The 24275-nt window shown below is 36.8% G+C and overlaps 1 protein-coding gene and 1 long non-coding RNA gene across 2 annotated transcripts in view; one reads left to right on the top strand and one right to left on the bottom strand.

The window, feature by feature from the left end:
• Window positions 1–24275, bottom strand: part of LOC134732895 (uncharacterized) — a 278832-nt gene that overhangs the window by 110988 nt on the left and 143569 nt on the right. The window lies entirely within an intron of this gene.
• LOC134732893 (putative uncharacterized protein encoded by LINC02877) lies at window positions 4702–22460 on the top strand. Its single transcript, XM_063620278.1, has 3 exons — window positions 4702–4889; window positions 6192–6282; window positions 22166–22460. Exons 1-3 carry the CDS (start codon window positions 4821–4823, stop codon window positions 22243–22245), a joined length of 240 nt encoding a protein of 79 aa, XP_063476348.1. The 5' UTR covers window positions 4702–4820; the 3' UTR covers window positions 22246–22460.

A 24275-nucleotide genomic window follows, 5' to 3' on the forward strand; every position in this document is an offset into this window, starting at 1 on the left:
AGAAGTGGTCAGGTATATAACTTTATGCCTTTTATACGGTTTTTTCACTGCAATCAGACTTTCTAGAAAGTATGCAGACCATGTCTCTTTTGACCACAGTTGTTTCCCTGAGTTCCTGGTACAAGAGCAGATAGATAGTAAGCACTTAATAATATTATATTTTGGATATAAAATAAGTTTTTAGAAGAAAACTAGCTATTGGCCTGGTGCGGCAGCTCACGCCTGTAATCCCAGAATTTTGGGAGGCCAAGGTGGGAGGATCACGAGGTCAGGAGATCGAGACCATCCTGGCTAACATGGTGAAACCCTGTCTCTACGAAAAAATACAAAAAAAAATTAGCCAGGTGCGGTGGCAGGTGCCTGTAGTCCCAGCTACTTGGGAGGCTGAGGCAGGAGAATGGCGGGAACCCAGGAGGCGGAGCTTGCAGTGAGCTGAGATTGTGCCACTGCACTCTAATCTGGGAGACAGAGCGAGACTCCAAAAAAAAAAAAAAATAGAAAAAAAAAACTAGCTATTACTTGTCAAGTATATGATCATACTATTTTATACAAATTTCTCATGTAAACCTCAGCACAACCCTGTGCAGTTAGTACTATTATTATCTCCACTTTACAGATGAGGTAGCTGAAGCACAGAATGGTTACAAACTTACCTAACCTAGTCAGTGGCAGAGCCGAGACTTTAGGTCATCTGATTTCAGGGTATCTGTTCTTAACACTATGCAGCACTGCTTTAAAGACCTGTAAGTCATAATTCACTATAATTCATGGATTCAAAAATATGAGTTTTTATGCTTGGTATCTGTTCATTTTCATAACTGCAGAAACATGATAGGTAAGGTACACCCAGACGCTAAGATAAAATGTACTTTCTTTGTGAAATTAAATCACCCACGCTAAGAAAATCTAAAATGTGCCATAAAAAGAAGCAAATTGTTGGTGATAGCATTTGAAATTGTACCTTTTATTTTTATTCAGTCTGGAATATGTTGGAGTAGAAAATGTACCATGAGCAATTTGTTGTCTGAAACACTAAAATGGCTTTCTGGCAAACTAAGATAATACATCTTCTCGTGTAAATTTTATTTGAATACATAGAATTCTTGCATTTAAACTTAGTAATGCTACATTTTTCCAACTCTGTTAGTGGTGCATTTTTAAGATATACGACTAAAGAATCCAATTATACACCTCAGGGCACAATGAACAGCCAGAAAAGGGCTTTATTTAGAAATGCAGCAGACCTTACTTTTACCTCCAAAAGGAAAAAAATAAAGCCACACAATTGAGGATTAATGAACCATATGCAAAATTTAGTGAATAATTTATTTAGCAAAATAGAGTACATGAAAGAGGTATGTGAAAAATTAGCACTGTCATTTCTGGAGTGTTTAATATTGTAGTAAAATTGAAATACAAAAAAGAATGTACAGTTGGTTATTAAGAGAGATAATTTTATCAGTAGAGAGTAATGCTGATGTGTTTTTGATGGCACAGAGCTGTCATGAACTTCCCCAGGTCTATAGAATATGAAGAAATTCCTAGTAAAAAAGCTCCTTTGTCTAGAAATCAAGTTAAAAATATACACATGCCTTAAAAGACACATGTAGAGAACCTGTTAAAGTTTGAGAATTTCAATTTTCTGATTTTTAAAATATACATCTTTTCACAAGCACCCTGTATAGTCAGAAATATAAATGTGCCTTGCATTACCAATTAGATGACATCCTGAGAATGTGTCTCAAGAGAACACATTTTTCCCCATTGTTCTATTATGACAGATTTATGTTTAAAATGTAAGAAACAATTCCCTCAAAATACTTCCATGCACGGTTCATCTATTGTCCCAAATAATTCAGCAAAAAAAGAAATCATGGTAGTCAAATATCACTTTTTTTGGGTATACTTATTAAAACAAAATCAACTTTACTCAAAAAGCACATCAGCCACAGGAACATCAAATATTAAGATTTGCTTGACACTTAAGATGAAAATCAGAAATCTGCTACCCAGAAATCATGAAAATTTGCTTCCATATACTGCCTGATTAAATACTTTATTCGAAAGAAGACAGCTACATAAGTTGTTAGGAATGACTTCCAGACTTAATTTGAACACATTCACAAATATTCCTGGACTATATTATTTGTACCAAGAAATATTCAAGGCTGTGAGTCGAGGAATTTAAAGATTCCTTCCTTCTTTGAGTTTATTCAGTTAAGCAACATGTATTTTACCCAGGCACATTTCCAGGACTGAGGATATAGTAGTACATAAGATAAAGTACCCGGCCTCAAATAGTTGGAGTTGGCGAGAAATAAGCAATAAAATAAATAAATCTGTATTGGTAACATGAATTTCAGGTGGTGAAAAGTACAACGATGAAAAATACAGCAACTCTATGGGAGAGTGCCAGCGACAGAGGGGTCTCTACTGTAGATGTGACTTGCAGAAAGGACCTTGCTGAGGATGTCATTTTCACTAAGACCCCAGTGAATTTCCTGTGTAAGACAAGGGAAAATACAAGAGAAAAAAGAGTTGCAACCTTGAGGCAGGAATCTGTTTGGCATGCCTAGGCCCAGCAAGAAGGCCAATGTGACTGGAACAGAATGAGGCAGAAAATGAATAGAAAGTCTGTGAGGTTGGAGAAGTCACTGGGAGCCAGATTATATAAGCATAATGGTAAAAATTTTAGATTTTGCTCTAAACGTGATGAAAAGCTGTTGGCAGTTTGACTGTAGGGACTGACTCTGTCTTATGTTTTATGAGATCACTCAGGTTGGAATATATTTTTACGGTAGAGTCAACAGTGCTCGTTGATAAATTGAAGTGAGGTCTGCAAGAAAAAGAGGAATCAGGGCCAGGCACGGTGGCTCACGCCTGTAATCCCAGCACTTTGGGAGGCCAAGGCAGGGGGATCACGGGGTCAGGAGATCGAGACCATCCTGGCTAACACGGTGAAACCCCATCTCTACTAAAAATACAAAAAAAAAAAAAAAAAAAAAAAAAAAATTAGCCGGTTTGTGGCAGGCGCCTGTAGTCCCAGCTACTCGGGAGGGTGAGGCAGGAGAATGGCGTGAACCCGGGAGGCGGAGCTTGTAGTGAGCCGAGATCGCGCTACTGCACTCCAGCCTGGGCGACAGAGTGAGACTCCGTCTCAAAAAATAAATAAATAAAGAGGAATCAACGGTAATGCCTATGATGTTTTTCTGAGCATCCTGTTGATTCTGAATACATATACTGAGATGGGGAGCACTTCAAGAGTTGCGGCTTTGGTTAAGAAGATCAGGAGTTCATTTGCAATGTACTTAATTTGAGTTGCCTATTAGACATTAAAATAGAGATGTATGTCAAGGAAGTAAATGCATAGAGTCTGGATTTTCTGAGATAACTACAGATATACATTATGAAATCATAAGCATAAGCATGGTATTTAAAGCCTTAATACAGAAGGAAATTTCCCCAGGAAATCAGTGCAGATAAACAAGGTTTAGAAGTTTGAGATCTCAATGTTCAATGAGAAAGGAATGTGAGGTCATAACAGCTAATGTCGTAGGAAGAGAACTAGGAAAATACTCGTGGATGTTGAAGGTTTTTCTAATTATCCATTGATGCATAACAAATGATCCAAAAATTTAGTAGCATAAAACAATGCCTATTTTATGTGTTTATGATTCTGTGTCTCAGCAATTTAGGCGGGAAGATGTAGGCATGGTTTGTTATGTGTGGAACCTCAGCTGAGGTGGCCCAAATAAGTAAGATGGCTGGGTCACAAATCTAGGGCCTTAGTTCTTCTATACCCAGTATCTCAGCATATTAGCTTGGACTCCATTACAGCATGGAGCTCTCAGGGTAGTCAAATGCCTTATGGGAGTGGTTTAGGATTCTGAGAGGCCAAAGCAGAAGTTGCCGTTCTCTCAAATGTTGGCCCAAACTGGCACAGAGTCCCTTCTGCCATAACTTATTGGTCAAATCATAATTAACATTCAGCCCATATTTGATTAAAGAAGAAACAGACCACACCTGATCATCTTTAATTTTCCTTGTCCATCTCTCCCACAGTGGTTAACTATTAAAAATTAGTCAGTTTACAGTGCAATCACCAGTAAGATAGCAGTATATACAAAGTAGTTGGGACAGAGAGGGCTGTGTCTGGAGGATTAGGAGAAAGCTTGACAGAAGAGCTTCATTTGGGTTTTAAAGACTAGATGGAGTTTGCTAGATGGAACAGCAGTAGCAGCGTGTACAAATGCAAAACGTCATGGAAGAGTACACTGTGCTAAGGGAAGGCGAATGTGCCTGCAGTGTGACCAAGCTAGAAAGAAGAAACTTATCCAGCAGCCCCTAGATGTCATTGGAAAGTTTTATTACAAAATTCCTCCTGTCAGTGTGTGGGATCAATGAGTATGGAATAGAATAGACATTAAAAAATCATATAGAATCATATTGCAATTACAGTTTGGGAAAAAATTGTCTGATTAAGTTATGGTTAGTGGGAATCAATAGGAGGGAAAAGACTTCAGAGGACTCAGCAAATATAGGATGGAATAATGAGTTGCATTTATTTACTTATCCAATCTTTGTTAGCACTTATTAGAAGGCTGGCACTGAATTAGGATTTAGAGAAACAAAAATGAATGGTGTGGTTCCTACCCCAGAGGGGCTCACAGTCTTGTGAGTCTGATTTTGCCTCGGGTTTAGAAAGGCCTGTGGAACATCTCAGAGCCTCTCGGTAGGAGCAGAAAAGTTACTGGGGAGTATATGTATGTGATCTGCAGAAGCTAGTCAGGATCCAACTTGCATTTTCTACATTTCCATGGATGTTCAGTTGCCTTCTTCTGCCTACTCCTGAGCTTTCATCCAAGAGAAATCAGTGTTTGCCTTACAAGGTAAAACATTGATTTAGCCTTCAGCCTAGACATTCTCTGCTTATCGAGCCCCATACGCAACTTCATATCTACACTTTCATCCTGTCTCTTTCAACTCTACTCTTTAAAAAAAGAACTTTCCTATTAAACACTGTTGTTCTGAACAATCTCTAGCTTTTTGCATTTCTAGCCAAACTGTTTTCAAAATACCTGCTATTTCTTATAGACTTATAAAGTTTTTAACCCTTTTGAAATTATATCGAACTAGTTCTACCTTTTGATGTATTTAGTTTAGCAAGTATCAGGGACAGTTTTAAACTGACGCTTCAGTTTGTGGCTTTGTTATAGACGGAAGACTTGTGGCTGAAAATAGGGCTAAATCCTACTTCCTGAAGTTGCTTATTTTAGAGTCTCTAGAATCAGGTAGGCATGGATTTGATTCTCAGTTCTTAGTAACTACATGACCTTGAACAAATTAATTCATCTCTCAAAGTCCAAGTCTCCTCAATCTTAAAATGGGTCTAATACATGAGATGGTGTTTGGCTGTAATGTGCAAGATACCAAAGATATAATAAGGTACAGTCCTGGGAATACCCAACATCTAGATTTAATGTGTTAATATTTTACTAATTGTTTTTCAGATTTTTTTTTTTTTTTTGAGACGGAGTCTCGCTCTGTCGCCCAGGCTGGAGTGTGGTGGGTGGCATGATCTCAGCTCACTGCTAGCTCCGCCTCCTGGGTTCATGCCATTCTCCTGCCTCAGTCTCCCGAGTAGCTGGGACTACAGGTGTTTGCCACCACGCCCTGCTAATTTTTTGTATTTTTAGTAGAGATGGTATTTCACCGCGTTAGCCAGGATGGTCTGAATCTCCTGACCTTGTGATCTGCCAGCCTCAGCCTCCCAAAGTGCTGGGATTACAGGAGTGACAGATTTTTTTTAAAATAAATAATATATATCAAGTGAACAATGTTTTTGAAACTTAATCGTCATTACTTGTAAATCGATTTCACTAATTTTAACTATTGCCAAGTATTTGATTTTATAAATGAAATAAATATGCAATCATTTATTTATCCATTCTTCCTATAATAGACATTGTGTTTCCACTTTTATATTACCAAAAATTCTGCAATAAATATTCACACATGTCTATGTGCTCACACATATTCATCTTGTTCTTTCTCCCTGTATATATATCTAAATCTTGATGAAGATTCTTTGTAGTTTTAAAAATGTATATCAGAGTGTCTTTGCATTTCCCTCTGTGGACAATCATAATATCTAGAAGTAACAACTTTTTTTTTTTTCATTTCTTTGACAGACTTCTGGTTGTCTAACCCAAATGCCAGTTTTATATGGGCACCCTGCCAGTCTTCTAAAAGACTACATTTCCCAGGCAATTTTGCAACCAGGTGTGACCCTGTGACTTCATTCTGGTCAAAGAGATTTAAGCAAAGTGTTTTGAGGGACTTTAGGAAAGCCTCCTTAAATGGGAAAAGGTGAGCTTTTCTTCCTCACTACTTCCTTCCTAAAATTGCCTAGAATGAAAATGCAATGGCTGGGAGTTTACCTTGAACATAAGGCCATATGCAAAACTCGTAGAGCAACAAGATGGAAGTATGGGTCCCTGATCACTGTGAAGCTGCCACATCAGTCCTGCCTCTAGATTCTCATTCTCTTTCTTTCTCTTTCTTTTTTTTCTCTTTTTTCCTTTTCTTTCTTTCTTTCTTTCTTTCTTTCTTTCTTTCTTTCTTTCTTTCTTTCTTTTTTTTCTTCTCGCTCTCTTTTCTTTTTGTTTGTGAGAGAGAAAGTTCTATCTTATTTAAGGTATTATTATTTAAGGTTTTTCTGTATATGCAGCTGAAATCCTAATGGATAGACTTTCCATTTCTTGTATCTCTTATGTGTTTTCCTTGAGCTATTATATTATCTTTGACCTCCAGGAAAATACTGAATAATAGTGTTCATTGCAGCCCTCCTTCTATTATTCTTACCTAGAATAGAAATGAATCAAAATCTTCTTCATTAAGTGTGGTATTTGAGTTTTTAATATTAGAGTTTTTGTAGATATCTTTTATTATTAAGGGAGAAGAAAATAAAAAGTACATCTTATCTGTCATCATTATACTTTTATCTTAGTTAAAATCAGAGAAGTAGCCATTAACTACTAGTAGATAGTTGCATACAATAGAGCTAACCATATATAAGCTTTTAAAGGCGTTGCTCTTTTAAAATATTTCTATTTTTAATGTAAAACAGGGACATTTATAATCCAAATATAGTCCATATGTACATGTAGCAAAATAAATCTTATAATAATAAGATTATAACAAAATAATATAGCATACTAGTGAAATGGCCACAATTAAAATTCCCATGTCAGGTCAGGCGCGGTGGCTCACGCCTGTAATCCCAGCACTTTGGGAGGCTGAGGTGGGCAGATCATGAGGTCAGGAGACCCAGACCATCCTGGCTAACATGGTGAAACCCCGTCTCTACTAAAAATACAAAAAAAATTATGGTGGTGGGTGCCTGTAGTCCCAGCTACTCAGGAGGCTGAGGCAGGGGAATGGCGTGAACCTGGGAGGCAGAGCTTGCCGTGATCCGAGATCGTGCCACTGCACTCCAGCCTGGGCAACAGAGCGAGACTCCGTCTCAAAAAAAAAAAAAAAAAAAAAAAAATTCCCATGTCAGAGAATTCCTAGTATTACTTTGCAATTGACTTTGTTTGTTTGTTTGTTTGCCTGGCATTACTACAGACAGAAGAAACAAACTTTATCTTATGAACAAAAGATTCTTTTTGGTTCACCATTCAATTTTTAATGACAGATTTCTGAACTTTGCTTTTAAAAAAGTAGGCTGGATAACTGAACACAAATAAATAACAAAAATTTCCAATCACATGGTACCTATAAAGAAGGTGCTGCCTTTATTTTAAAGAAAGGGAAACATTTATTAAAGACTTTTCAGAAGAAATAAAGAATAAGGAGGATCAGAATATCAAAATTTCAAAAGATGGATCAATAGAAAAGATTAATATTTTGATCTTTCCAAAATATTTGCTTGTTATATATACTGCAAAGTAACATCTATCTTTTATTTCTTTTTAGAAGCCAAATACCTGTTAAATGTTATATACATACTCTAACATTTACTTTTAATGCATGTGCAAATACTTCACAATCTCCGTCTCTTAAAATCCAACAAAGCCCCTGCCCACCCAGGTCTTTTCTATAGTATTTTAAACACACATCTGAAGTTGTTGGCCATATGTGCTGGAACTCTAACTGCTGCATTCATTTGAAGACACGGACAAGATTTGGATTAGCTACCCAGTTTAGATTTTGAAAATTGTATGATCTATGTGCTGAATAGAACCTCAAACCACAAAGGATTTGTAGTAATAACCCCATCAAAATATTCAGGTTTATAGAAATAGTACCAGTATACAAGTTTACTTTTGCTCTTAAATATAGTAATATTGGAATACACACTGTTTCAAGTCAGCTGGATCTTTTATGTTGTGTTCATGTTTCTCATCTCTTGATTCAACTACTTAGAATATAGCCTAAAGGAAGCAGACGGTAAGTGAGTGAATAAAGACCTGAATTCTAGTTCCATAATTATTTAGCTAAGTCCCAGAGATTAGTTGGTAGAGTAGGCTTTTTTGTTTTTCTCCCAGAGATAGTACATATGAATCCTCTCCAAGGTTGCTGATACTAATGATAATCTTCGCTATACAACTCTGTTTAAACAAAGTGCATATTTCAGGAAAATTACCAGGGTATTTTTGTCATTTTGCAATGAAAATAAATAAGATCATTCCATTTCCACAATTGAAAGGATTTCAGAGGTTATGAGGAAAGTCAAACAGAAGTTTGAAGCTCTTTAAGTCAATCCATATTCTGTTTGACTCTTTAAGTCAATCCATATTCTCAGATGACTTGTGGCACCTGTTTATATCATCCAAGGTAGAGCAGATGGAGTTACCTCAGGTGAGACTGAATTTGGGAAACAGGAAAATGCCACAAGATTTATGCACTGATGGAGCTGAAATTGATTCATATGAACTTTCAATATTTGAGTTTCTGACTTTCAAAATGACAATTTCATTTTGTTCAACCCAATATTATGGCTAATATTTATTAAGCACTAAGCGTTTTATATGTATTCAATCACTTATTCTTCACAGCTATGCAGTGTGGCGGTAATTATAGTAACCCTTCCCATTTGAGTGATGATAAAATGAGCCACAAAGAGGTCAGAAATGTCCCTCAGGTCACACAGCTAGTAAGTCTTAGAGCTGGGTTTAGGATCCAGGTGCTCTGTCTTTGATGCCCAGGCTCTTTACCTGTACTACACTGGTTATGTATTTAGCCCACAGAATATAAATAAGGTCAAATTCATATTCCAGTTCTGGATTGCAAAATGCCCCAAATTTCTATCCATTGACCTAAAGGTAAAGCTAAATTCCAGACCCATGTATATGACTTTCTCTTGGACAGCTTCACCCGTATGTACTTCAGATTTTTTCTACTCAACATCTCCAAAAAAAACCTTATTCTCTTTCTCCACACTGCTCAGTAGCCCATGCCAGAATTTTACATTTTTCTTGGACTCCTCCTTAATTTCAAGTTCAATCAGTTACCAGGTTCAGTCATATCTATTTCCTTATCTCTTTCATATCTACGTTCTTCCCTCCACCTCTACAACCAGAATTTCTCACCTGGACAACTATAATAGGCTTCTGTTTTTCTACCTATGTCGACCATTGGTCTGTCTCAGTTCAATAATCCATCAATCACTGCATGAATTTTTTGAATATGTAAATCTGATCATGTTATACTCCCTCTTTCCTGCTGGATAATTTGTATATCACTTACATTATTTTGCAACTCTTCACTGGTTTTTCCCATTCCTACTAGTCTCGAGCTCCATGCAGGGAGTATTAGCCTATTACATTTTGTAGTCACATTAATATACGTATAATAGTGATTTGTTAAATGTGTGGAAATTGTGATTTCTAATCAATTTCCTTATGTAATTGAGGTGCTTGTCACTTACATTAACGTGTTCATTTCAATTTCTCAAATTATTTGCTTTTGTATTTTTCTACTTTAAAATTACTTCAGGTCATCTGCAGGTACATTACAGAGCATGAAATGGTGCCACAGGACTTACAATTGGCCTAAGGCTTCACTTTGCAATTGGGCAGATCAACCTTCTATGACTTATTAATTCTTATTTCTATAAACTGATACTTTTAAGGCTATTGGCATAGCATGAGTATGAGTAAGCTGTCTATGCTTGGGGTTCTTGGGGTGTTCTATAATGTTTAGATCCTTTTGGTTAAATTTCATGAGACTTAGAGGTAATGTGGCATTGGAGGAGGATGGCATTGATGTGTCAGCAATTAATAAGAAACAGATTAGAGACTGGTCTGGCTTCTTTCTTAAAAAATCCCAGGAAAATATACAGCACCAGAGCTTTTACTAATGGGTAGGCCTGGTTCTACTAGACAAAGAACATAAGTATCACCCTTCTTCCACTATAATAATATAGAACGGGTTCATCCAGGTCCCATTTGCATCTCCTTGTCCTTTCTCACTGCCAATATCATATCTGAGTTACTCATAGCCACATGAAAAAACATTTTGCTACCCTTCCCACCACATTGAGTTTCAAGTGACTTCTGAGACTATCTCAGGCTGACTGGATACTCCACAGCAATTTCTCCTGTTTGCCTGGGCTTAAGGGAATGCTGTGAGGCCAGCCCTCACTCTGGGGTGCACTTGGAAAGTGAGACAAAGTTATTCTGAGACTTCCATCACCTCTACATCACTAGTCCTGCAGTCTGCCTGTAGATGGGGGACAAGGAATAGATTCCTTTCTGACCAACATCTAACTCTTGTGTTTTTCCTCTCTTTTCTTTTAACCCTTTATTTAGCATGCTTTATTTAGTCTCAGGGACAGTAAAAACAGGCTTGAGCTAATCATATATTCTTCTAGATCATCTTCCCTTATGCCTGGTCCCTGGCTTTTTATTTTCAAAAGTCAGTAATTTAAGAAATAAAAGGTATCCAAATGGAAAAGGAGGAAGTCAAATTGTCTCTGTTTGCAGATTACATTATCTTGTGTACATTAAAACCTAAAGACCCCACCTAAAACTCTTAGAACTAATAAATTCAGTAAAGTTGCAGGATACAAAAGTAATATAAAAATCAGTAGCATTTTTATACATAATCAACAAACTAGCTGAAAAAGAAATCACGAAGTCAATCACATTAATAATAGCTACAAAAATACCTAGGAATAAATTTAATAAGGGATGTGAGAGACTTCTGTAAGAAAAACTGAAAAACACTGATGAAAGAAATTGAAGAGGATACAAACAAATGGGAAGACATCCCATGCTCATGGATGAGACAAATTAATATTGTAAAAATGATAATACCATCCAAAGCAATCTACAGATTCAATGCAACCCCTGTCAAAATACCAAGGGCCTTTTTCTAAAATTTGTATGGAGCTGCAAAAGACCAGGACTAGCCAAAGTAAACCTGAGCAAAAAGGACAAAGCTGGAAGTATCACTACCAGACCTCAGAATATACTACAAAGCTGTAGTAACCAAAATAGCATAGTATTGGCATAAAAACAGACACATAGACCAATGGAACAGAATAGATGACCCAGAAATTAATTCACACATCTATAGCTAAATGATTTTTGACAAAGGCAAGAACACTCATTGGAGAAAGACTAATCTCTTCGATAAATGGTGCTGGGAAAATTGAAATTCACGTGCAGAAGAATGAAAGTAAACTCCCACCCCTCACTCTATACAAAAATCAACTCAAAATAGATAAAAGATCCAAGTGTAAAACTTGAAGTTATAAAACTACTTGAGGAAAACAGAGAAACTTCTTCAGGTCATTGGTCTGGGAAGATATTTTATGAATAAGGCCTCAAAAGCTAGGCTGGGCATGGTGGCTTACGTCTGTAATCCCAGCACTTTGGGAGGCTGAGGAGGGTAGATCACCTGAGGTCAGGAGTTCGAGACTAGCCTGGCCAACACGGTGAAACCCCATCTCTACTAAAAACACAAAAATTAGCTGAGCATGGTGGCACACGCCTGTAGTGCCAGCTACTCAAGAGGCTGAGGCAGGAGAATCACTTGAACCTGGGAGGCGGAGCTTGCAGTAAGCGGAGATTGTGTCACGGCGCTTCACTCCTGGGTGACAGAGTGAGACCCTGTCTCAAAAAAAAAGAAAAAAAGGAAAAAAAAAGTAAAAGCAAAAACCCACAGGTAACAACAAGAAAAATAAACACACGAGCTTATATCAAGCTAAAAAGCCTCTGCACAGCAGCAAAGGAAACAATTAACAGAGTGAAAAGACAGTCTACAGAATGGGATAAAATATTTGCAAACTACTAATTCATGGGGTATTGATATCCAGAATATTCAAGGAATTCAAACATCTCAACAGCAAAAATAACAATCAGGTTAAAAAATGGGTAAATAATTTGAACAGACATTTCTCAAAAGACATACAAATGGCCAACAAATATACAAAACGATGCTCACCAGAGAAATGTAAATCAAAATCCCAATGAGGTATTATCTTACGTCATTTAGGATGGCCTATTAGCAAAAAGACAAAAAATAACAAATGCTAACAAGAATGTGGAGAAAAAGGAACTCCTACATACTTTTGTTGGGAATGCAAACTAGTACAGCCACTATGAAGAATAGTTTGAAATTTCCTGAAAAAATTACAATGGGACCCAGGAATCCCACTACTGGGAATCCATCCAGAGAAAAGGAAATCATTGTTTTGGAGAGACATCTGCACCCCCACATTTATTGCAGCACTATTCACAATAGCCAAGATGTGGAATCAACCTAGGTCTCCATCAACAGATAAATGAATAAAGAAAATATACCATACATATTTGATGAAGTACTATTCAGACATAAAACACAACGAAAACCTGTCATTTGTGGCAACATAGATGGGCTGGAGAACATTATGTTAAGTGAAATAAGCCAGAAACAGAAAGTTAAACATTGCATGTTCTTGTTCATGTGTGGAAGTTAAAAAAAAGTTGATCTCATAAAAGTAAAAAGTAGAACAGAGAATATCAGAGGCTGTGAAGGGTAGAAGGAAGGGAAGAATAGGGGGAAATTTGTTAAAGGATAGAAAATTATAGCTGGATAAAGGGAATAAATTCTACTGTTCTATACCACTGTAAGATATCTATAGTCAACTCTAATATATAGTTTCCAGTAGCTATAGGGAGGATATTGAACATTCTAATCCAAAGAAATAATACTTGAGATAATGAATATGCTAATTATCCTAATCATATTGTATTAGGGTTCTCTAGAGGGATAGAATAGGGTAGATATATAAAGGATATACCCTATCTCTGATATGTACCCTATCTCTAATAGAGTAGACATATAAAGGAGTTTATTAAGTATGAACTTATATGATCATAAAGTCCCACAATAGGCTGTCTGCAAGCTTGAGGAGCAGGAGTGCCAGTCCGAGTCTTAAAATTGAAGAATTCAGAGTCTGATGTTCGAGCGCAGAAAGCATCCAGCAAGGGAGAAAGATGCAGGCTGGGAGGCTAGGCCAGTCTTGCATTTTCATGTTTTTCTGCCTGCTTTATATTTGGTGGTAGCTGATTAGATTGTGCCCACCAGATTAAGGCTGGGCCTGCCTTCCCCAGCCCCCTGACTCAAATGTTAATCTCCTTTGGCAACATCCTCACAGACACACCCAGGAACAATACTTGCATCCTTCAATCCAATCAAGTTGACACTCAGTATTAACCATCACATCACTGTCCATTCTATGTATTGAAACATCACTACGAACTCCTTGAGTATGTGTAATTATTATTTGTCAATTAAAAATACAAATTTTAAAAAATGTCAAGAATTTGCCTTACCTGCCACTGTTTCTGTTGTGTCATCCCTTCCCAGAGGAGAATAAGTACTGAATATTCTTACTGTTTATTACTGCTTAAAGGAGGAAATGTAGTTAAAAATACATTAAAAAGTAGTTACTATATTAAAAGTTTTTTGCACTACATGCAATTTTATTTTGGTTGTTTTCTCATAGTTTTAATCTTACTTAGTCATTGCTATAGTAAAAACTCAATTCTGGTTAATTAAAGCTAATATTTTTAGTATTAGCAAAAAATTACAAGAACAAATTTTAAAATATTTAGCCTTTTTACAACCCCAGTGTCAGAATTACAGTGTACCTGGAATAGGCTTCCTATATGTGTTTCAATTGGTTTATGTTATATATGTATTTTTTTTACATAGTAAGTAAAAATCATTTGTAATTAGGATACCAATGAACCAGGCTATGTAGGCACCTAACATTATGCATATATTTAAATTACACTTTATTACTCATTTGCTTTAACAAGTTAAATCTAGCAGTGTCATTCTTTTAATGTGTGCCTTTTAAACTAATGAGAATTTATTTCACTATGCTGTAGAATAAAATGTCAAATAAAGAGAAGCCACAAATATTTATTTTATTTATGGGTCATAGCATTCTCAAAAACTATATCTAGAAATTAAAAAGTTGAAATAGAAAAAACAACCCTAAGCAAAAAGAGTTTAAGAAGTGCTAGATCAGGAACAGAAAAGCGAACATCACATGTTCTCCCTCCTAAGTGTGAATTCTCACTCATTGGGAGGGACACAGGGAGGGGAACATCACACACTGGGGCCAGTTGGGGGTGGGGGGCAAGGGGAGGGAGAGTATTAGGACAAATACCTAATGCATGTGGGGCTTAAAACCTAGATGACAGGTTGATGGGTGCAGCAAATCACCATGGCACATGTATACCTATATAACAAACCTGCACGTTCTGCACAAGTATCCCAGAACTTAAAGTATAATTAAAAAAAAAAAAAAGAAGTGCTAGATCCTTTCAGCTGGTTTCTGAAACCAGGTACCTATTTGGTGTACTTTTATTCCTGTCAGTTCTAGCAAAGATTATGGAAAAACAAATAATTTGTAAATGCTGAGAATTGTACTTACTTCAGAGGATTATTGTAAGAATTAGTTGAGAAACCCAGAGCCTGGCACATGATAAATTCTCAATAAATGCATAATAAATATGTTCCTGATGGCATCTGGGAGGAAACTGTATCAGAAAAAGGACAAAACTTTTCCTGATCCTGTACAGAAAGTAAGACTTCCTGGACTGTGATGTCTGTAGAGGGTTAGGTGCCAGGGTTCCCAGAGTACATAGCTTTAATGGGAAGGGAAGCTCATTCAGGGAGAACAAGGAGAGTCAGGACAGGTGCCGAGAATTTAATAGGATGGGGAATGCAGAGGATTGTGAACACAGGCAGGAGAACTTTGGCCTGCCAGAGAACAACCAAGGTGTGCAAAATATGAAGCAACATCCAAAAAGTGAAGATTCACAGGCAAGAGAAAGAGAAAGAATAAAGGGAAAGTACGCTTAGAGGATATTGTAGGGAGGGCAGCAAAGCTCTAGCAATAAGACGGTAAGACACTGAGTAAATGACAGGTTTCCAGCTGAGCTCTTCCTTCTATAGAAGCAGAAACAGATCAAGAGCAGGACCCAGACAGTGACAAGAAAATATCTAGCTGTTAAAATCCACTTAGGATTAGTTATCAAAATTAAAATAGATATGGTACTTTTAAAAAAGGAATTAATGCATATTATATAATTATACTGTATGATTATTCTTAAGCACACGTTTATCTTTCTTATTAAAGTTTCAGTTAAGAATCCTGAGAAATGATTATATTTTTATAAACCATCTGGTTTAGCTGCAGGCAAACTTTGAGAAAAATATATCCGATGAGGTTAATTTTTTCATTTCCCAACAAATCAGAACAAAGGCTGAGGAGAAGGAGGGATGTTCAGAATTGAAACAATGAATGTAAATGTACTTAAATATTTGTATATAAAATTTTTGACATTTAAACATTACTTGAGAACCATTTTTCTTCACCACAATTATGGTAAATCTTCCATCATTTTATATATGATCAAATGTGATATGATATTAAGTCACTATTTTGAGGTAATTAGTTAGTACATTTAAGACCACAGTCATTTGGGGAGCTAACAGTGAGGGACTTCATAAACTAAGGTCCTTGAACTGTATTTCCATGAAGCATCTGGAGAATGATTAATTGAAGACCACCATCCACATGCAATAATACAGTTTTCCCTCATTCTCTGCCTCCTTGTTTTTACTTCTTCTGTCTCATTTTCTCTTCACTCTGTATGATTCTAACCCCTTCCCTCCCTGATATCATCACTTAATATTTACTGCTTTTCTTTCCAAAAAAGTATACTAAAGAGAAAAAAAGTCAAATGTTGTAGAATCATCAATTCTTTGTTTAATGGTATCAATGCTTTGTTTAATGGTATTATTGAAATTTAAAGAAGTAACTTTAGGTTCAGTTTAAATTGTTTACTTGTCTTGGATTCTTATTAGCACCTTTTTTTTTTTTTTTTTTTTTTTGAGATGGTGCCTGGCTTTGTCATCCAGGATGGAGTGTAGTCACGCAATCTCGGCTCACTGCAACCTCTGCCTCCTGGGTTCAAGTGATTCTCCTGCCTCAGCCTCCTGAGTAGCTGGGATTACAGGCATCAGTCACCATGCCTGGCTGATTTCTGTATTTTAGTAGAGATGGTGTTTCACCTTGTTGGTCAGACTGGTCTTGAAATCCTGACCTCAAGCAATTCACCTGCCTTGGCCTCCCAAAGTGCTGGAATTACAGGCATGAACCACCGTGCCTGGACTTATTCTTACACATGTAATTGATTATTTAATAACATTTAATTTCTGGCTTTTCTAATTCAACCTTAGAATGAAAGGCATTAGTTTAGCAGTGGACCAGTAGCTCTGCACAGTGCAAAGTCCTTGTCCTTATAGAGTGTATATTATAGAAGGGGATATAGAAAAAAATTAGAGAAATATAAGATATAATTTTAGTTACTGAAGGGTGTTATAAGAAGAAATATAGAGAGAGTATGAATTGAGAAAATGATGGGCAGGAACTTGTTTTAGACAGAGTTGGTGTGTGAAAGTGAACAAGAAAGGGAAGAATGTAGAGTTCAAAAGGACATAGCTCATGGAGAGCCTTAGAAGTCTTGGTGAGGATTTTATCCTGCGTTTGATGAGAATCCATTGGAGGGATAATGTCAGAAGATTGATAATATGATTTACACTTAAAAAGAATTGCTTTGGCTTCTGTAGCAATATGAAGATGAACATCAAAGAGGAGACAAGTCAGGATTATGCAGCAGTTAGAAGAGGAAGGGATGGGAAATGGTCAGGTTTGAGCAATGTTTAGAAGTAGAGATGATGGTATTTGATGATGACATTTGGACACTAGATGATTAGTTTAGCACTTAACATTATAAAAATCTTAAATGAGTTTTTGTTTAATAAATGGCATAGCTCTCATCCTCCCATATAAATGTGGTGTGCCTGGCCCATCTTCTACATGGTACCACATGCAAAGAAATTTAACATTCTAATAAATGCACCGTAAGAAATTCAAAGTTTTCTTGAGTTCTCTTGGAAAGTAACATGACCAGTTATCTTAACATCCCCTTTCACCACCTCCTTTTCCCTCTGATTCTTACGTGGCTCAGTAGCCACGCTACATTCTCCCTCCTCCCTCTCCCCTCAGCTCTCGCTGAGTTCAATCAGCATCAGCTCATCTCTCTCTCTTCCTCTCCTCTTGTCCGTTGGGGGTCTCTCCTTCTACCTATTTTGACTTGAAACACTCTTGGCTTCCTCAAAGATGAAGTGAGGTGCTGCTTTGGATGTCTTAGATTACTCCTCTCTGCCCACCACCCACTCAGTACAGTGGAGGCCAGGCCAGCAGCCACCACATCAGCAAGGCCTCCTAAGCCTCAAAGGTCAGGGAATGAGGGGAAGGGTTTGAGACTCATACACTAACACCTGTTGTCTCTTCTACACTTATTATTAGCTAAGATCCAGAAAGCACAGGTCTAAAACACCTGGAAATCAGTTTAACTTAAATTTGAACTAGAAATATCAATAGGACATTTTGAGAAACAATATTTAAAAGTAATCATCTTGCTTTAAATACTTACTTGTATTCATAAATAATTGTTTTACAAATCAAACAATTATTCTTATGGCATAAAATACATCATGTGTCATTTAGGTATGCGATGTTTTAAACTTTCAACTGATTTAGGAGTCATTATTTTAAAATCTCTAATTTGCGGGGACTTGACTCTTCCTTATTTTGATAATTCTATTTGTAAATTTTTATTTCCTTTTTAAGTTGTAGGTTTTTGTATTAGTTTTTCTAAATTTATTTTTATTCACTCAAGTATTATAAAATATGATTGGGCCGGGTGCAGTGGCTCATGCCTGTAATCCCAGCACTTTGGGAGGCCGAGGCAGGCAGATCACCTGAAGTCAGGAGTTTGAGACCAGCCTGGCCAACACGGTAAAACCCCATCTCTACGGAAAACACAAAAACTAGCCAGGCGTGGTGGCGTGTGCCTGTAATCCCAGCTGCTTGGGAGGCTGAGGCAGGAGAATCGCTTGAATTCAGGAGGCGGAGGTTGCAGTGAGCTGAGATCATGCCATTGCACTCCAGCCTGGGCAACAAGAGCAAAACTCTGTCTCAGAATATATATATATATATATTTATTATACCAGTTGATTAGTATTTGCAAATGCAAATGTAATTCTTTGCTTATAAAATTTTGTACAGCTATGCTTTGGTGAGACATATGTTTAATACCAAATAGAGCAAAAGAACTATTAAATAAGATATATCTTTCTGAATGTTTTAATGAGTTATATTAATCATTTCTATTCCCTACAATATACTCAAAATTGCTTATAGCACATTACGTACGGTACTACGATTGTGACTTTTTATTTTTTGGAGACAGGGTCTTGCTCTGTCACTCAGGCTGCAGTGCAGTGTTACAATCTCAGATCACTGCAACCTCCGCCTTCCAGGTTCAAGTGATTCTCATGCCTCAGCCTCCAGAGTAGCGGGGAATACAGGCGAATGCCACCACCCCTGTATAATTTTTATATTTTTAGTAGAGACAGGGTTCTACCATGTTGGTCAGGCTGGTCTTGAACTCCTGACCTCAAGTGATCTTCCCACCTTGGCCTCCCAAAGCACTGGGATTACAGGTGTGAGCTACTGCACCTGGCCTGATTGTGACTTTAAAACCTCTTATTTTGAAAAAGAAAAGTTATCTGAACAAGGTCTTTTTTTCCCCTCTATTTTCATTTTTTTTTCAACTATATAACCTCTTATTGTGAGCTTGCTAAATACTGTCCTATATGAATACATATATAAGTATGTATTTAAACTACATATGTGGTTTCTGGCTCTTGGATAATAATAAATACAGGAGAGGCAACAGGTTTCAGTGTATGAGTCTCCAACCCTGCCCCTTATTCCCTGATTTTTGAGGCTAAGGTGGCCTTGCTGCTTCAGTGGCTGCTGGATTGGCCTCCGCTGTGCTGAGTGGGTGATGGGTGGGCAGAGAAAAGAAATCAAAGACACCCAGAGCAGCACCTCAATTCACCTTAAATATATAAGAAGGCCTTTTTTGAGACACAAATGAAACATAATCGCTTCTTGTACTTAATGTTTTGTCATTAACATTTTCCTCTGTCAATAACATCTATTTTAAAATGGAATACTTTTGGAAAGTGAGAAGAATTCTGAAGAATACAAAAAAGGATATTGTGCTCCCAAGCAATTCAAGGGAGGGTAATGTACTAAATTAGACTACAGGGCCAGGGAAGTTTCACTAAGGAGGGATCTGAACTGAGAAGCTGTGATGGTCAATTTTGTGTCAACTTGACTGGGCCATGGGATGCCCAGACATTTGACCAAATGTTATTCTTGGAGAGTCTACGAAGGTTATCCTGGATGACATTAACATTTGAATTGGTGGACTGAGTATAGAAGATTGTCCTCCTTAATATGAATGTGCCTCATCCAATCAACCGAAGAAGTGTCTCTTGCCTGACTGGGTGAGCTGAAACATCAATCTTCTCCTATCTTTAAACTCAGACTGAATAACTGCCTCTTCTTGGGTCTCAAGCCTACCACTTCTCAGATTGGAACTAGTACTGTTGGCTCTCCTAGTTTTCATACCTTTGGACTCAACCTAGAACCCATACCATTTGGCTCTGCTTGACCTCCAGTTTGCCTACTGCAGATCTTCTAACTTTCTAGCTTCCTAAATCACATGAGCCTTTTTTTTTTTTTTTTTTTTAAAGACAGAGTCTCACTCTGTCGCCCAGGCTGGAGTATAGTGGCGTGATCTCGGCTCACTGCAACCTCCACCTCCCGGGTTCAAGCAATTTTCCTGCCTCAGTATCCCGAGTAGCTGGGACTACAGGTGCCCACCACCATGCCCCAGCTAAATTTTGTATTTTTAGTAGAGTTGGGGTTTCACCATGTTGGCCAGGCTGGTCTGGAACTCCTGACCTCAGGTGATCCACTCCCTTTGGCCTCCCAAACTGCTGAGATTACAGGCGTGAGCCATCGCATCCAGTCACCAATTTCTTATAATAAGTATTTTTACATGTATAAAATAAAGATATATGTGTGACCTATATCTATATATTTAATATCTAATATGTACATTCTCTATAAGAAGCAGCAAAATGGAATTATAATTCATTTCCCCTTTCTTATTTTTGTGTTCTCATTTATATGTGGTATGCTGATCAAAACTACTGCTTCAAGTTGATTTACAGTGAAAACATAACAACTTGATAAACATACAATCTGTTTTTAAAAATTGTGAATGATCATTTTAAAAAGGTAGATTTCATTTTTCTTATGTACTACTTAAAATGCAAGGAATTACCTTCACCAACAGAGCCTACAAAGGTACTAATTGATTTGTAGGACTGGTTAAGTGCAGGAGAGAGGCATTTTCTTGGGTAGATGCTTATGAATTTCTTTTTGTATAGTATATTTTATAAGAAAAAGTATCTTGAAGGCACTGAGGATGTCATATTTGACACACATTCAATAAAATCTATGCAGAGTAAGAATCTGATATAATGGGCTCACTTTATGTTTTTATCAGAATTTATTTATTGAATAAATATTTATTAAACATCAACTACATGCCAGCTCTGTTCTTTATGCTGGAGATAGAAAAAAGAACAACACAGACAATCTTCCTGCCTTCTAGAAGGGGGTATTCTGCTACAGGGTCAGATAATCAACAGATAAGCAATGCAAACAAATTAGTATATGATATATAAATTATGTATATATATATATAATGATTATGATTACTGTCCACAGTGAAACAATAGGGTGCTGCTGTGATAGAGTATAATGGAAGAAACATGACTAGGAAGGGCCTATCTGAGGAAGCAATGTTTATAATCATGATGATCTTTTCTAATAGCACAATGTCTATAGTTTTCATCTTTTTCCTCCCATTGATATTACTGATCTGGAGAATGATTTATTTTAATATGCCAAGGACTTTTTGTTTGGATTAGGGGGGACAGATGCAGGATTGTTATATGGGTATACTGTGTGATGCTAAGGTTTGGGATATGGATGGTTTTGAGAGTGATTTAATAATACTTTTCATATGGATTCTATTTCAATACATGTTTCTCAATTTGTTAACTTTAAGTCACAAATATATTTCATAATCCAAGCCCTTTTAGTTCAGACTTTCATATTATAGAACTTTTACAACTTAATTTATTGGTGAAGCCAATACTTACTCTGTATGTCTTAATGTGATTAATTTTAATTTGTATCAATTATTGACATAAATTAGTGATTTGCTTTGTTTCCCCTGCTAGATTGTTGGCTGTATGAGGCAGGAAACAGATCTAGCACCAGTGTCCAGAATAGGAGTTTACACATAAAAAGGAGTTAAATATTTTTTGAAAGAATTGCCTAAATTTCTACGATGAATATTAATAGAATGACGTAATCATTATTACACTTATTTTTTTTCCAGATACGGCCTGACTTTGCAGATGTTAAATTCTTTCTACTCTTGACTTACAATCTTAACTCCTTCTTTCTAAATGTGAAGGCTGGGAACTTTAGGGAAAAAATCGGCAACAAGAAAAATTTCTCTGATTATTCCCATGCCAAAGAGTTGGTGATGAAGAAAAGCTATTTCTGAGGATTGAGTATGCATCATCTGTGCTTGGCTTTCTCTGCTCCCTTTAATATTCTATTGAAAGTCCCTCTTTTATTAAACAGGAAAGAAGATTCAAGGAGGAACTGAAATAGAGAGAGGCTCCTTTGCAAACCAGTATCAGACAGATCCCAGTCACTTGTAACATCTGCCCTACCATTGGAATAACATAATGAGAGGCCTGGGCAACCCAGAGAGAAGTGTAAATGACAGCAGTTACTAATAAAAACACTGTTGAATTTTGAAAAACTTTTGCATGCTTTAATTTCTCCACATTTTAAGTAATTATACTAATTATGAGAGTGCTGTGTGTTATTAGTTGTTTGGTCACAAATAAAAACAAAAGTCATTTCAAATATATATCTAACTTTACTGCTTTCCTATAGAGAATTGCTTTCTACAGTGAATTACTTTTCATGTTAAGAAAAAGTAACATAAAAATTCATGCTCTTGGGGATGAGTTGATGACATAGGCCCTCGCATACACCACTAGTGGAAGTGTAAATTTATTAATTTATTCAACAAACATTATGTGCTAGGCATAGTTCTGGGCATTGGGGATATGGAGGTAAGCCAAACAAAATCTCTGCAGTCATGAAGCCTACACTTTAACTGGGGAGATGCAAGTGTAAATCAGGTGGTATTTTATACTATGGAGAAAAATGAAGCAGGTTAAGGGAAAAGGGGAGTTTGGGGAACAAATTTTCTTGTTTTAGTGTTTGAGGGAAAACTTGGCATTTGAGCAGAGGTGTGAAGAAATCAGAGGAACTAACCATGCAGGTATTTGTAGAAGGATCACTCAAGATAGAAGGAGTAGGCCTGGAGTACACAGAGGATGCTATAGCTAAGTAGAGTGAGTGAAGGAAAGAAAGAGATCAGAGTTGATGTCAAGGTCTAGGTCTGAGATGAGACATCCATGCTTTCTGTTTTAAAGGGGTTTTAAAGTAAGAATGATATAACTTGTTTTAAAAGACTCCTGACTCCTCTATGCCATTTTGGGGCAAAATTGATGAAAGAGAGATGTACTAGGAAGCCATTACAGTTAATCAGGCAAGAGACAATGGTGGCTGGGACTGGTCCCCACGAGTAGCAGTGGAGGTGAGGAAGTGGTCAAATATCTAGATGCATCAGAAGTATAATTTTGGGGTGTACAAGAAAGGCTTGGCCAAGGAAGATTCTAACATTTTTAGTTAACTAGACGAGTGGAGTTGCCATTTTATCAGATACTGATGAAGAGAGTTTAAAGGAAGAAACCAGGAATTTGGTTTTATATATGATCAAGTCAAGATATCTATTAGAAATCCAACTGGAATTGTCAATACAGAAGTCTGGAGCTCAAGGGGTGGGATCCAGGCTGAAAAAAAAAATGATCTTAGGATTGTCAAAAAAGAGATGGAATTCCCATCTGTAAGACTCTATGACTATGAATGATTATGGCTAAGAAGACATAGTACATGGAGAATAGACAGGGAAACAGTGAGAGCAGAACAATTGGATTCAATTTTCAATAAGGGATATAATAGGGCCTAGTGATTTACAATGTGAACTCTGTGGTCAGAATGTCTGAGTTCAAACTGCGGTTTCAGAAAGGATTATCTGACTCCAGAGCATAGATAAAAATGGAAGTTTTATAGTTTCATATAAATTATTGTGAAGATTTAAAGAGAACCTGCTCACAAAATACTTGGCATATAAGTACTCAGTAAATGTTAGTCATCGTTATGAGCATCATCAGCTTCATCATTAATGAGTAACAATTTCTAAGGAAAGATGGATGGTAATACTCGTACTAATGATCTTCAGAGTTGATAAAAAAAAGTGGTAGACAGAGTTTTTATACCCATCACTACAGTAGCAGGTTTCCTTCTGTCCTTTCATGTTTTCTTTTATATAGACCTCAGTTGCTCACAAATACCAGCCACATGGTTTGCATTTCTCCCTATGTTAAATTCTTGATCTCTCTTTTACTTTAAAGCTGCTGTTTATTGCAATATCATAAAAAGATCTAGGGTTTTAAGAAGTTTGTGCTACATATATAATTCCAAAGTTACACATATACCCTAGCCACTCACTAGTAAAGGACCTGTGAACTGTTTAAAAGAAGTAAATCATGAGAATGTATCTTTAGATTAAGTTGAATAAGATACCAGGGAGCCAAATGTGTGCATTCAAGTG

This window comes from Symphalangus syndactylus, chromosome 17 (assembly GCF_028878055.3).
Source record: "Symphalangus syndactylus isolate Jambi chromosome 17, NHGRI_mSymSyn1-v2.1_pri, whole genome shotgun sequence".
Classification (NCBI taxonomy): domain Eukaryota; kingdom Metazoa; phylum Chordata; class Mammalia; order Primates; family Hylobatidae; genus Symphalangus; species Symphalangus syndactylus.

Bases quoted from the DNA above. Each gene is read 5' to 3' on its own strand.
- LOC134732893 (XM_063620278.1), top strand. From the start codon at position 4,821: ATGTTCAGTTGCCTTCTTCTGCCTACTCCTGAGCTTTCATCCAAGAGA. The intron at 4,890-6,191 runs GTAAAACATTGA...TTTCTTTGACAG, and splicing joins ATCAGTGTTTGCCTTACAAG to ACTTCTGGTTGTCTAACCCA. The intron at 6,283-22,165 runs GTGTGACCCTGT...TTTATTAAACAG, and splicing joins CCAGGCAATTTTGCAACCAG to GAAAGAAGATTCAAGGAGGA.